General features: G+C 40.4%; 1 protein-coding gene across 1 annotated transcript; it reads right to left on the reverse strand.

Moving 5' to 3' along the window:
• Positions 1 to 592: 592 nt before the first annotated feature.
• Positions 593 to 9,689, reverse strand: LOC146648624 (serine/threonine-protein kinase OSR1-like). Its single transcript, XM_085388564.1, has 17 exons — positions 9,465 to 9,689; positions 8,458 to 8,570; positions 7,372 to 7,480; positions 6,376 to 6,517; positions 5,623 to 5,678; positions 5,411 to 5,520; positions 5,184 to 5,285; positions 4,856 to 4,989; positions 4,672 to 4,720; positions 4,502 to 4,567; positions 4,191 to 4,313; positions 3,677 to 3,712; positions 3,412 to 3,561; positions 2,881 to 2,983; positions 2,716 to 2,784; positions 2,005 to 2,069; positions 593 to 1,843 (listed from the first exon to the last, which is right to left on the reverse strand). Exons 1-17 carry the CDS (start codon positions 9,532 to 9,534, stop codon positions 1,769 to 1,771), a joined length of 1,572 nt encoding a protein of 523 aa, XP_085244690.1. The 5' UTR covers positions 9,535 to 9,689; the 3' UTR covers positions 593 to 1,768.
• Positions 9,690 to 13,457: the final 3,768 nt, after the last annotated feature.

Below are 13,457 nucleotides of genomic sequence, written 5' to 3' on the forward strand. Positions count from 1 at the left end.
TGCAATTATTTACATCACAAGTGTGTATTTTTAAAACATTTTAAACATAGTCATTACCAGTATTATGGTGACACCTTCACCGCACATTCTAACATGTTTTTAACAAGTGTATCGACCATGCTCACCTTCTCAGTGTGTTTGTGATGAGTGTTCGTGTTAAAACATTAAGTACCAGACAAACTGAAATTTGGACCAGATAGTGAAAAAAGAGGAAAAGACCGGGAGCAAAGCGGACAAGGAGTCCTTAATACCTGTGCCAAATTTAGTGACAATCCAATGTATAGTGGTCTGAGATCATTTAAACAAAACAAGAATGCCGAGCAGCTGCTTTGTAAACTCTCGTGCCAATCGAGGCGATGCCAAAACATTTGACCAAGAAAATAAAAACTTTGAGGACCACCAGTGTGCACAGAATATATAAGTATACACATGTAGTAAATTTCATGCCAGCCACTGATGAAGCAGCAATGCCATCAATCAGTGCTTGAAAGCAGAATCCCATTCATCTCCATTGTACTGGGGTGGAGGCAAATAAGCCAATAGCTATCTGCATGGCTAGCTGTCTTCCCCTTCTAAGCTTCATATGAGTATGCGCACCTTTACAGAAGTTCATCAGCACTCAAAACCAGCATCTGGGAATTGTAAGAACTGTTAAATCAGCTATTGCGAGATTCGATGACAACTTAAAGGGGAATAAAAAGAAAAAGAAAAAGAGAAGCAGTCATTACCCGTGTTTGTGGATATGAAAGTTAAATCTTACAATGGGCTCTTAGCGATGTCAGTTTGGCTGGTTGACTCGTTATGAACTCCTTATGAGGTACGAAAAAAGAAAGAAAATGTATCCAACACAAAGGAAATGATTAGTAACCAGTGACCACATACCGTGAAAAGAAAACAGCTATTGCATAGTACAAGAATATCAGGCATTCCCTCAACCTGTGAAAATAATGTGTCTTTAATACCTTGGGATAAATGCCAACTGACCGAGTGTGGCACTGTGGGACAGAGGGGCTACAGTTGATTTAAGCAGTGCAGTTAGAGCTTAAAATCCTTGGTTATGTTTTGACAAAACCACCACAGATGCTGCGGAGGAGAGAGCTGATCACACTGCCTCGGGCTGGATCCTTTTTGACATAATAGGTAAAAGTTCATCGGAATTTATGGACTTTCATAAAAAACAAAAACAAAAAACCTATGCTACGACATATCTGTATCGATATTACGGGGATTTTCTTAGGCGTACATGTGAAATACACAGAGTACACAAACTACCACCAGTTACACTGGTAAGGTCTAAAGTAACTAAGGCTGAACTTGCTTTTTAATTTCAATGTATCATAAAGTGCCACACAAAGGTGGCCCGACACTTCAGAGTTTTGTGGCACAGTTAAATGTTTGCTTTTTTTTTTTTATAAAACAATAAAAGGCAATCGTTTCCAGTACTGGCAGGAGACGGCTTGGATTGTGCTTGTGTATGAAGACAAAGAATGGAAACCGGAAGAAAATAGGAACTGATATCTGATTGCATCTCTTCCCCCTCGTATAAGCGCACTGTAAACTTTTCAAGAGTGACTCCTGTGATGAACTGAACCCCCTCAATGTGGTCCTCGTGCATGCTGCAGTAGTGTTACACTCCTACCAGGCTTATGCCTCCTTCTCTTCATCATTTCCTCCTCCTCCCTTTGGCAGAAGTGGTTTTTGGAATTGACTACAATGCAGCTGTGCCATACCATTTATTTCTGTCCTTTGTATCTGGCTCTGGTTGGACTTAACTGATACTGAGCTGCGCAAATCCAATGAGTTTAATATCATCGGGAATTTCAGACTCTTCCACTCCAGACGCCTGGAAAAAGAAAAAACAAAACAAAACTAACTGTTGTTACTAAATATCTGAGAAGAAATACTGACCCATACACACAAACTGTGTTAATCAATGAATATGCGACATATCTGTACCAGAAAGTCACAGCATTACTTCATAAATAACTCGGTTTGTGTGCTCACCAGTTTAAAGGTCACATTTTTGTTACTGTGTGGATCGTCAACAATCTTTTGCAAATTGGCAGCAACTGTAAAGACAGGAAAGTTAGAAAGCTGTGAGCAGACTAAGGCTACATTCACTGCAGACCTCAGTGCTCAATTCTGATTTATTGCTCAGCTCAAATTTTCCTTGAGGATGTGGCTAATGTCCTTTACCCACGTGTGCAAAGGAACAGCAAAGACATCATACAGATCATTCTGCTGCATCGAAGGAAACACACGTGGGTCGCCGGAACCAGCTTTCACAATTTAATTTGGATGTGTAATAGAAGCCTATGAAGTTGTGAGAAGATGACAACGATGACGAGACACCCTACAAATGTTAACAGCATTTGTGATTAATAGAAGTAGTTAGATTGTTTCCTAAATGCTGATTTTATTGAAAAGACCCAAAAGGATGCGAGCAACCGATCTGGAACAATATGAAAAAACTCAACAGATTTGCATTCTGCACTGTGAACTTTGCATCCAGCTGCTGTGATTGCCCAACACCTAAGCGGAGAACTCTGAACACTGAGGCTGCAACAAGCTTTACTGATGAGCATTAAAACGCTTTCAGTTAATTGCAAGACTTGATACCATGTTTAAAGAAAGAATTGAATGCAAAACAATCATTAATATTGACATATTATCTTAGCAATAATATCACAACATGTAGGGCTCTGTCGGACTCACCGATGACTAAGTCCCTTCCATCAACCAGACCAGCTGAGACCAACTCCTGAGAAACTCCATCAGCAGAGTCTGAGGACACGAGTGAAAAGATAAACCACAAACAGAGTTAAGAGACTGGAGTGGAAGAGCGTGAGAGAGAAGAAAGAGCTTTGGGAATATTTCTACCTCTGCCAGGCATGAACTCAAATCTGATGTCATTGAGCTCCTTCTTGGAATTCCTCAATCTCAGGACGAGACTGATGGGAACGCTGGATGAGGCAGCTGGATCCTATCGAAGGAAAATAGTAAAGGACTTACGTTTGGGAACACGTGTCTTTGTTCTCGAGTTATCGCATTCACAAGCTTGGGTGTCCACATCGCTCGCAGAGCAGGGTGACTACAATTCCCATCCACAACTGTGCTTAAAATGCATTTGGTCTGGAGAAAACTCCACCACGCATCTTTAAAACACATGTAATGCCAAACAAAATGGGATTTACGGTCACAAAACAAGATACCAGTGAAAATATCAAAAACAGCAGGGGTGAGTTGGGGGAAACAAAACAACCTATGCTTCTAACAGGGAACTTATTCTTGAGAATTTAAGTGTAATTACTTCATGAACGAGTATTGTTGTGGATGCCTTCCCCACAAATACGCCACCAAAAATTCATTTGTCCCAAAAGCTCTGTTTGTAACTTTTTAGGTAACTGTTACCTGAACAGCAGGCCCGTGTGAAGGGCTCGCTGTCTGAGCGGGAGCCTGTGGTGCCACGTGTTCTCCTGTTGGACCTGCATTCGCAGATCTCTCATGTGCCACGCCAGGTGGCTGCAGATGTGCACTGGAGCCATCTGCTGGTGGGAAAAGCTACAAGATACCAATTTCAAAATTAATCAGTAGTCAATTTTACATAAATGCAAATCAAATGGGGGGGGGGGCATAAGACAGATTTGCAGGTCATGTCCACTACAAGAGGACTTACCTCCATATTCTGGGGCCCGTCCTTTACTCTTGGTGACTGCAGAATGGACATGACAGATTATCAGGATTAAACACATGCAATTCTCCAAAAATGCCCCATGGACACATGCCATTTAGCATGAATTGTGATATGCCAATTATAATTCCAGCTCCTTTTATTTTTATTTTTTTTAATTTGTCATTTTGGGGGTAAAAATCAGAATCAGTAATTAGATTTAAAAAACAAAACAACACAAACTACAGTTCTACACAATAATTGCATCTTTACTTGCTGAAACCCCCGCTATTCTTAGGTCGAATAAAGTTCTGAAATCTGGAGTTTCTGAGCTCTAATCTCAACATGAATTAAGTAAGCAGAGGAGCTCACTAGTACTGCATTCCTGCTTGGCTAAACATATGCTCAAACTAACAGTAAAGCAGCACCATCTGCTGGCCAAAGGACGCTGTGCACTGAGAAATAGCAGCCGTATAAAATAACCTGGACTATCAGATGGCGCAGGCATGCAGGGCCTTACCCGCAGAGCTGCTACAGCAGCTTTGCCCTCCTCGCTCTCCTCATCCAGCTCGTCATCGCTCCACTCCCAGCCACCATCCTCCGTTTTGTGGAGACGGCCGCTTGAGCCAGGCACACGACGCACCTACACGGCGCAGTGAAGAGAAGCAACAGTGACTCATTCGTCCTCTCTAGGAATTTCCCAGCAATCATTAGGCAGAGCGTTAGGAAAACTGGGACACGCCCTGGACGAGACAGCACACCTTGTCTTGATAAGAGCAATGCACAGAAATACTGGTGAGCGTGGATTCAGTGCATGAGTAAATTATGTACCTTTTTAGATCGCTCTGTTATTGTTGGACCCTTATACAGGAGCTTCTCATGTAGGAACTCATTGTTCTGGAACACAAAGGCAACCATTTCTTACAGGATCTATAAATACTCTCTTTGAAACCTACAGCAATATTTTCAGCTTATTTTTATATCCGTGATGCATGGCTCACCTTGGCTTTCGTGAAGAATTTGTGCTTCAGCAACTCGGCAGCAGTTGGCCTAAATAGGAAAGAAACACGAGGCTTTTCATTATATTTGTTCAGCAACAGGGGAATCTAATAAGCAGAAAAATTAGCACAAATTGGGTCTGGAAGTTTGCTCAAAAAAAGAAAGAAAAAGGTTTTGCAGAGTAACCTTTTTTCAGGATCTTTCTGTAAACACAGACACAGCATCTTCCTGAACGATTTTCCGTACTTCTTCACCATTTCCTTATCTGTAATACCCGTCTCCAGGCAGGGAGGGTCGTTTTGCAAGGTCAGCATCAACACCTACAGACAGGCAGAGATCAGCCTGAGCTGGTGAACAGACTAAAAAGTGAAGATATCCTTACAATGGTGATGTTAAATGTCCTGCAGTTTACACAGAATCAAACCTCTCCACACTATAAATGGTCTGAGCTTTGAGCTTTTTACCGTGGAACAAAGAAGCTGTTTGGATCACTGTAAACTCTGCACATATTTACCTTCATTGGTGGGTATTTGTGATATGGTGCTGCCCCAGTGGCCAGTTCAATAGCAGTTATCCCAAAACTCCAGATGTCAGCTTTGAAGTCATAGCCACGGACCTGCAGATTGAAAACAGAGCCGAGTGAACAAAGCGCTCGAGTTGTCCTTTTATATCCAAGCTTGTAGCACTGCAGAGAAACTGGAGAGAGGGAAAGAAGAGGGATAAAGCAAGCGAGGCTTATACCTGCTCCATGACTTCTGGGGCCATCCAGCACGGCGTCCCCACAAACGTCTTCCGAACCTTGTTCCTCGTCATGTCTCCACCTGTTGCTAGAAAGGCACTCACACCAAAGTCTGGTGTTTTGAGTGCATGAAACACAACAAATAGGAGATGATGAAAAACTGCCTCAAATGCCACAAACCACAGTAAATGCAGACAAAGCAGAAACACTTTACCAGCTATCTGCACAGAGCCATCATCCCCGAGAAGAATATTTCCAGCCTTTAGATCACTGTGCATGAAGCAAAGGAGGATTAAACCACAGACTACAATTAGAAGCCCACAAAGAGTGGCTGTGCCCCGACACAGATGTGGCTCGGCTCCAGAAATGAACAACACTCCAAATATTTTACTATTCCACAGAAACACGATAAAGCCTCACCTTTGATCAGGTTCATTTTAATCCACCTGTTTTCTGTTTCTATGCTTTACACCGAGTGGAAATATGCGCAAACAACTTGAATGGGTCACCCTGAGCCCAGCCTGACTGAATAATCATTCACTCTTAAAATATCAGAAAATCTAATCTCTCATGATTATTATTATTAGATTTATCTAATTAAATACATAATAGATTGCTGGAAATGCTCCTTTGACATTATTTTTTTTGTGAATGGGACTGTTAATTTACAACAAGTACAGTTGTCACACATCCAGGATACAGAGGCCTTTCTTTTTACTGGTGGTCCACAGTGTTCCTGGGAGGAACTTTTATGTAAAACAAACCTCCTCAATTATGCAGCTTCACTGTATTAAATATTGAAGGAGTGAGGTCTAGTTCAAACCGCACACTCATATGCAGAGATGAAAGGCCCAGAGCCTGACTGAGTTGAGATGGCAGTGTACGATGGGACATGTGAGCTACAAAGAGTGCAAACACTGTGTACAGTAATCACTCAGCTGCTGCGCAATAAATCAGCACAACCTACCGATGAATCTGCCCGTTTTTGTGGAGGTACTCGAGCCCCTCCAAGACTTCTTTCAGAATGGTGGCAATGCAGGCCTCATCCAACACACCGGTCTTATGCTCACCGCGAGAGATGATGTGCTTGATGATGTCCAGCACCGAGCCTGAGAAAGAGCGAGTGAGTGAGTGAGGAAGAGGGAAAGACAGGCAGAGGCTTGTCACAAGATGTGCTCGCAGCACATGGAGAGAGTTTCCAAGATGGCAGTTGGTTAAAAGAACATCAAGTGGAATTCAACCTAGGCTTATACTGTAAACAAACCCTGCAGCTGTGCCCTGTTAACTAAACAAAATACAACCTGCCAGAACCCCGCAGAGTACAGCAGCAACATGCACAACAACCAGTGGAATAAAGTAGTGGCAAATTTGTTTCCACTTGGTGGAATAGATGTGCAAACATTTACATATGCAAAAGACAACAGTGGCAAAAACTGTAGACAGTAAATTCCCTGACAACATAGTGCAATATGAAATTATGAACTTGTACAAAAGAGGGCGTAACCTCGATGGGTAAACCATCAATCAGTCGGTTAAAGCTGGTTTTAGACTCCACACAGAAGCACATATTTTAGCAAAAATATGAACAAAATAAGACCGACAGCCGGTCTGCACACAGACTTACTCACCATTACTATCAACACAGTGTGGTATAACATTGCTACAATCTCCCTCTCTATGCTAAATGATGGAGCATGTGTCCTGCAGAAAAGATGCAGAACACATTAAGGTTTAAACAGAGAGTGTTAAATCAGTAGTGGATATATCACATAAGTGTGTTCTCACAGAAATGATCGTGAAATTAAAGAAGCCCATAAAATAAATCTCAAGAACTGGTTTTGTGGGAAGTTAATCTCAATATTCATTCCAAGTTCAAACTTGAGCTTATTAGTAATACAAGAAGACAGGTTAGCCAAGAGCAGGTCAAATTAGGAACAGGTTTCATCAGTGTAACAACACTTACCACCACTGAGCAGCTTCATCACCAGCCACAGCTCATCCTTCACCACAAAGGAGGTATAATAAGACACAATGTTTGGATGGTGGCACTGGCTCATAGCTTGAATCTCTTTCTGCACACAGAAGAAAAATGTTGGATACAAGGTCACCCAGGAAGCATCAACTGTGGCCTATCAAGCCAAGCACAAACTGAATCTTTATGTTAAACTTAAAAAGACAAACTCGATCTCAGTCACAGGATTTGATCTTTTCGAATATTTAATAAGAGCTGGCTCAAGTGAGAGCGAAATGCAACAGCTTAATGTGTGCTCTTCCTCAAAGACAAAATCTCCCCTATTAAAAAAAGCAAAACCTGAAAACTTCAGCTTCAACATTATTACAAAGCCACCAAGCAAAGACATTTTTAACCCAGCATTTAGACATAAGAGGATTCAGGAGCTTGACATTATATAAGAACTGAGTAGGAAGATAGTGAAATCAAATAAAATATTTACAGCAGACAGCATACACTGCTATGATGGTCCTTAAGAAGAAATAATCAACTGGGGATAAAAATGAAAAGACTGTGGCAAAGCCAAGTAATCTCTGGTGTTTTACTCCAACATCTCGTGATTATGATCTTTAAGTTAAACAAAATAAATGCTCTAAAATACTTTAAAGTGGTTGACAAAGGTCCTAAGATGTATAATGTGTGACAGATCCAGCTGATAAAATGTTGAGAGTCTATTTAAGATCCTGGATGAATTCTTACTTTCAGGTAAGTGATTAATCCAACAAGCAAACCTGTTACATGGCACTAACAGCTTTTACTGGAGTTTGCACTACAGCCATTGATTCAGTAAATATAAATCAATAGCAATAGTGAGGTATTGACTTGTGACGTATTGAATTCACTGGATTAAACTAAAGCTAACTTTCACTGATTATTTTTGTCTATTATTCCTCCTCTCAAAGGAATGTTATTATATACATCTTTCCAACTTTTTCTCAGATAACTGCTTAATCAATCTCTTGTGCGGATTGTATGGAAAACATTCTCAGCAAAACACAAACATGAATTTCTGCACCACCTTCCGCTGTAGTTTCTTACCAGAAGCTCATCCATGCTAGTCTGACACTTTTCCAGGTTGATTCGTTTGATGGCCACCTTCTCCTTTCTCGGCTTGCAGTAAGCTGCCTGGACAACTGCAGTGGCTCCACTTCCTGAAGAGACCAATAAAAAAAAAAAAGTCCAGCTATCCCACTGTGGAGCGGTCTCTGATACTCAGTCAGCATATGACCGCTGTACTGGGTCTTACAAGTACAGAGTAAAGACTTGTTTCTCACACTGGAGACTAGTCTCTCTCTGTAGACTGTAGTCCTTGTTGCTCTTTAAAAAAAAGTAACGGACATAAGAAAGCTACATTCAGTGCACACGTTTTGGGAAACTTTTAATCGTTTTCTTAGTTATACTTAATTCACACTGTAAATATGTTTCTTTATCTTTGTTTTTTGTTTGGGTTGTTTGTTTTTTTTGCAAATATTGATCTTTGTGTGTTCTTATTCATGTTCTTAACCGGGAACTGAGTGCAAATTTAGTTTCACCTCATGTGAATACATGCCAATAAAATCCTTGAATAAAGTCATTAACTGTAAGAAGCAGGATCAAGCCAAACTCAACAGCGTTGTGAAAATGACCCTAACTCTCTAACTCTTCTGATCAAAGTCATGTTCCAGTTATTTGAACTTGTGTAAAGTATGACTGATTCACTACATGCCATATCACACCTTGGGCAAAAGAGCACCACCCATTCTAACAACGGAAGAATCTGGACGTACTTAAAGCTAAACTGCTTTAGCTAGCCGTTTAGCTTCGTGCCGGATAGCAGGAATACAACCTTACTTTATGTCTCCTGCTAGCAGAGACAGTTAATCGGTTTGCCCTTCTACGGAAAAACTTCTGAGCTGTTAGCGTTACTGCAGTGTAGCTATGGGTCGTAATTGTACTTCTGCTAGCTGCAGACATACAATGCTACTTGGCTAATAGCAGCTGACAGCCGACGACAGTGTAAGCCAGGGAAGGCTACAATGCTAACATTAGCAAGCTAAGCTTCTCACCTATCACCTCATTGAGTTCATAGTCATCTTTGTCGATGGACCAGGGCTGAGAGGACTGGTCATCTGCCATGGTCGTGGTCTAAATGGTATAAACAGCACTTCTGAATTTAAAAAGAGACGCCTGTTTGATGTTAGCTTTGTGATTACTCCATTCGATGAAGCTTGCTACTGCTCCGCTGACAACTCCTGCTGCCGCTCCTGTCAACACAACTTTACGCGCTACTGACGAATGGCGTGACGTATGGAGAGAGAGGAGGGACGAAGAAGGCGCCATCTTGAGTGGGGCAAGCTATAAAACTTTAAGGACGTTTAGTTAAACAAAGGCAAAATGTATAGTTTTCTTTAATAGATTTTAAGTGAAAATGGGTTTAGTATGCTTACGGATATTATAGTTCTTTCAATCAATTTTACCCGCACATTCAGAATAGTTTTCAGTTATGGGCGGCAGGGGGTGCTAATGAGGGGAATGTGACTCACTCCCATTGTCACGATGAAGTCGCGATAAATAGCAGAACATAGGGTGTGTTTTGTTTTGTTTTTTTAGGTTACTTGAGTAATTTATGTTACTTCAATGAAATACAGTGCAGTAAAAAGTGTTTTTTTACTTTAAAAAGTTTTATCAAGTTGTTCCACCAAACTGTGCTAATAACTCCTAAAAACTGACCGTGTTTTTTCCTAAAACGCTGAACTGACTCAGCAAAAAGCCATTAAATAAACCCGCCAAAACACAATAACATCACAAATGACTCAAATGAATTTAAGCTGTTACTTGTGGAACGACTTTACATATCTTCTTTAAGTAAATTAAAAAGAATTTAGCATGCCACTGAACCTTGGTGAGAAGATAATCCCATCTCATAATTTATACAAAAACACCATTCTGTTAATGACGACAGTTTACTGTATGTGCTGTTTCCATTTCTATAACCTGCTATATTTTGAATTTTCAATAACAGCTCACAGTTAAAGTATTACACAACTGGAGAGGGAAAAAATGATTTACATAAGCCATGTAAATTCAGATTATTATTGTATTATCTTTTTACAAATATCTATTTGCGTATTGCCAACCTAGGATTATAATGCCTTTTTTAACTTCAGTTCACAGAAATCCTAAACAGAGAGGAGACAATGAGTTCATCTGGCTCATCTCTCAAGCAGTAAATTAATACTAATAGGATTTATTCCATTTTATTGGCTACATCTTTGTTTTTAATTTGACCTGCATCGAACAACACAGTAAGAGCACACTGGGTTGAAGTAAGACACACATTTTGTAGTCCATTGTCTCGATATTGTAGTCTAAACAAAGCACACATTCAAGTCAAGTTAAGTCAGCTTTATTTGTATAGCATGTTTACAGAGGCACAATGTAATCAAATAAAAGAAAAATTAAGATAAATGAGGTAAAAAAAAAAACATTACAAAACATCCATATGTATGCACACAAGCAAACAATTATACACATGTCTATACAAGTATATATGTATATACAACATAAACACACACACACAGGACATGAATACATGTATACATATACACATCATCAAATGAGATAAAAGACCAAAATAACTAAGACCGAATAAACGCAGTTTCAAAGAGATCCAAAGGCCTTTGAAAATAGGTTGGTCTTCAAATTTGATTTGAAGGTTTCCAAAGAAGAAGAGAATTTTATAAATGAGGGAAGATTGTTTGACATTCAGAGTCAGATTTTCTCTTACAGAGGTCTCCTTTCCTAAGTCCTTATTAATTCCCCTTCAAACCTTTCCTTGACCTTGTGATGTTTTCAACCAAGCTCAAGTCAAAGTGATTAAACAAAGGATGCAGCCACTGGTGTCAAGACAACCATCTCACCCTCAACGTCGCAAAGACAAAGGAGTTGATAGTGGACTTCCGGAGGTGCAGAGAAGTACACACCCCCATCACCATCAACGGCGCTGCTGTGGAGAGAGTGAGCAGCTTCCGGTTCCTTGGCGTACATCTGGCTGAGGATCTTACGTGGTCAGTACACACAAACAAAACAGTGAAGAAGGCGCAGCAGCGCCTCTTCTTTCTCAGGAGACTGAAAAGATTCGGCATGAGCCCCCGCATCCTCAGGACCTTCTATCGCTGTGCCATTGAGAGCATCCTCACTGGATGCATCACCACCTGGTATGGCAACAGCACCGCCTACAACTGCAAAGCTCTCCAGCGAGTAGTGCGGTGCTCTGAACGGATAATTGGAGGTGAGCTTCCCTCCCTCCAAGACATCTACAGGAAGCGGTGCCTGAGGAAAGCGGGGAGGATCATCAAGGACTCCAGTCACCCCAGCCATAAACTGTTCAGACTACTTCCATCAGGAAGGAGGTTCTGCAGCATCCGGTCCCGTACCAGCAGACTGAGAGACAGCTTTTTCCATCAGGCCATCAGACTGCTGAACACGTCATAGACACCTCAGCTTCACTACGGGAACTTTAACATTATGCACTCCACACTGTATATAAATGCCACTTGTTTTGCACATATTCAACTCTGTATATTTTATATATTTTATTATTATTATTATTATTATTTATTTATTTATTTTTTTAATTTTTTTTTAACTATTTAATTTGTAAAAATGTGCATACACACACACACCACACACACACGTAGGAAAATATTTAGTATACACATCCAGAAATGCATACACTATTATATATTGTACATATATTTATTAGTTTCAGGTTGGCCATTCTTGTATTTTGCTCGTTTGTGTTGTTGAGTTTGCACATCTCTGTTGCTTGTGGGGCTCGCACACAAGAATTTCACTCGCATGTGCTGTGCCAGTGTGCCTGCACATGTGATGTGACAATAAAAGTGATTTGATTTGATTTGATTTGATTTTAGATACTTTATCACGCGTTGGATGTCAGTGACATTCCACAGTCATGTTTTTGTAAATGCCAAGTAAAGAATGACGTAGTGAGTGGCCAGGTGGCATTAATTTAAAGTGATTTGCAAAAAGCAGGGTTGTTCAGTTGACGTCAATGGGTTATCTTTGTAAACTCCTACATGTTAAATGTTGATTAAAAAATGTATAATTTTGGTCTAAAACCTTCTTGGAATAAAGTTGAAGTAAAATACTTTAAATTAATTACAGTTCTTATGTAGCTGTATAATCTAATGGCCAATACCGAACCCCAAAAATACCATAGACTGGGTTTAAAAGACAACCTGTTTGAGGTATTTAGCAGTTTATAACATTCATATGTTGAAACACTGCAGCGATAATGAGAACCAGGTGTACTGTGTGCTGTGCCGTGGAACTGTAAACAGATAAAGGTGACTTTTAAACTATGTACTGCAGGTAAAACATCAGACAAACATCTCTCTGTAGTTCTGTCATTCTTTCTTTCATACAAAATGTTTCCTGTCTGGATTCCTGCTGCTGACTATGTCCTCTGGTAACACCAGGCATTGCACAGTCTGTGAGTAAAGCAGCACCCGTACTGCACAGGGGGTGTTTTGGGGGAAAGCAAAACTATGGATGGTATCAATGGTATGTGAGGAAACAGCTGGGCCTGTTCCTGCTTGTTTTGCAAGCACAGACACTAAGCAGAGACAGCTTGTACCACTGAAAGAAGCCTCATGATATCTGCTTCGTTTGTTTTTTTGTTGATTTTCATTATCTGGTTAAAGTGATTTTCTTGGAAAGTTTCATTTTCCTTGGTTTCACACTTGGTACTTTATTGCCCACCTTTTATGCAATGACTTAAGTTAAATATTAAAGTAAATGCTAAAGAACTCACTGTCTTGTCTTTTACAGTAATAGCAGTGTGGAGTTCATTAGTAACCATAAATCTTGACCTCTGCAAATCTAGTCACGGTTATTTATTTAATTTTTATTTTTAATCTTGTCTCCTTTCCCCACACCGCCTGTTTTCCCGACCCCCGGTCCCTGCGTAGATTTTGGAGGTGTCATCCCCTCCCCTTGTGATGGTGCATGAAAGCTCACTCATCCTAATGCTGACA

The sequence above is a fragment of the Rhamphochromis longiceps genome, linkage group LG18, assembly GCF_057381845.1.
Source record: "Rhamphochromis longiceps isolate RC_006_pf linkage group LG18, R_longiceps_female_GT1.1, whole genome shotgun sequence".
NCBI classification, from domain to species: Eukaryota; Metazoa; Chordata; class Actinopteri; order Cichliformes; family Cichlidae; genus Rhamphochromis; species Rhamphochromis longiceps.

Coding starts and splice junctions, on each gene's coding strand:
- LOC146648624 (XM_085388564.1), bottom strand. CDS start 9,534: ATGGCAGATGACCAGTCCTCTCAGCCCTGGTCCATCGACAAAGATGAC. Junction 4,314..4,501: donor TAACAGAGCGATCTAAAAAG/GTACATAATTTA, acceptor TGCGCCGTGTAG/GTGCGTCGTGTGCCTGGCTC. Junction 2,070..2,715: donor TGGAAGGGACTTAGTCATCG/GTGAGTCCGACA, acceptor CTGTCTTTACAG/TTGCTGCCAATTTGCAAAAG.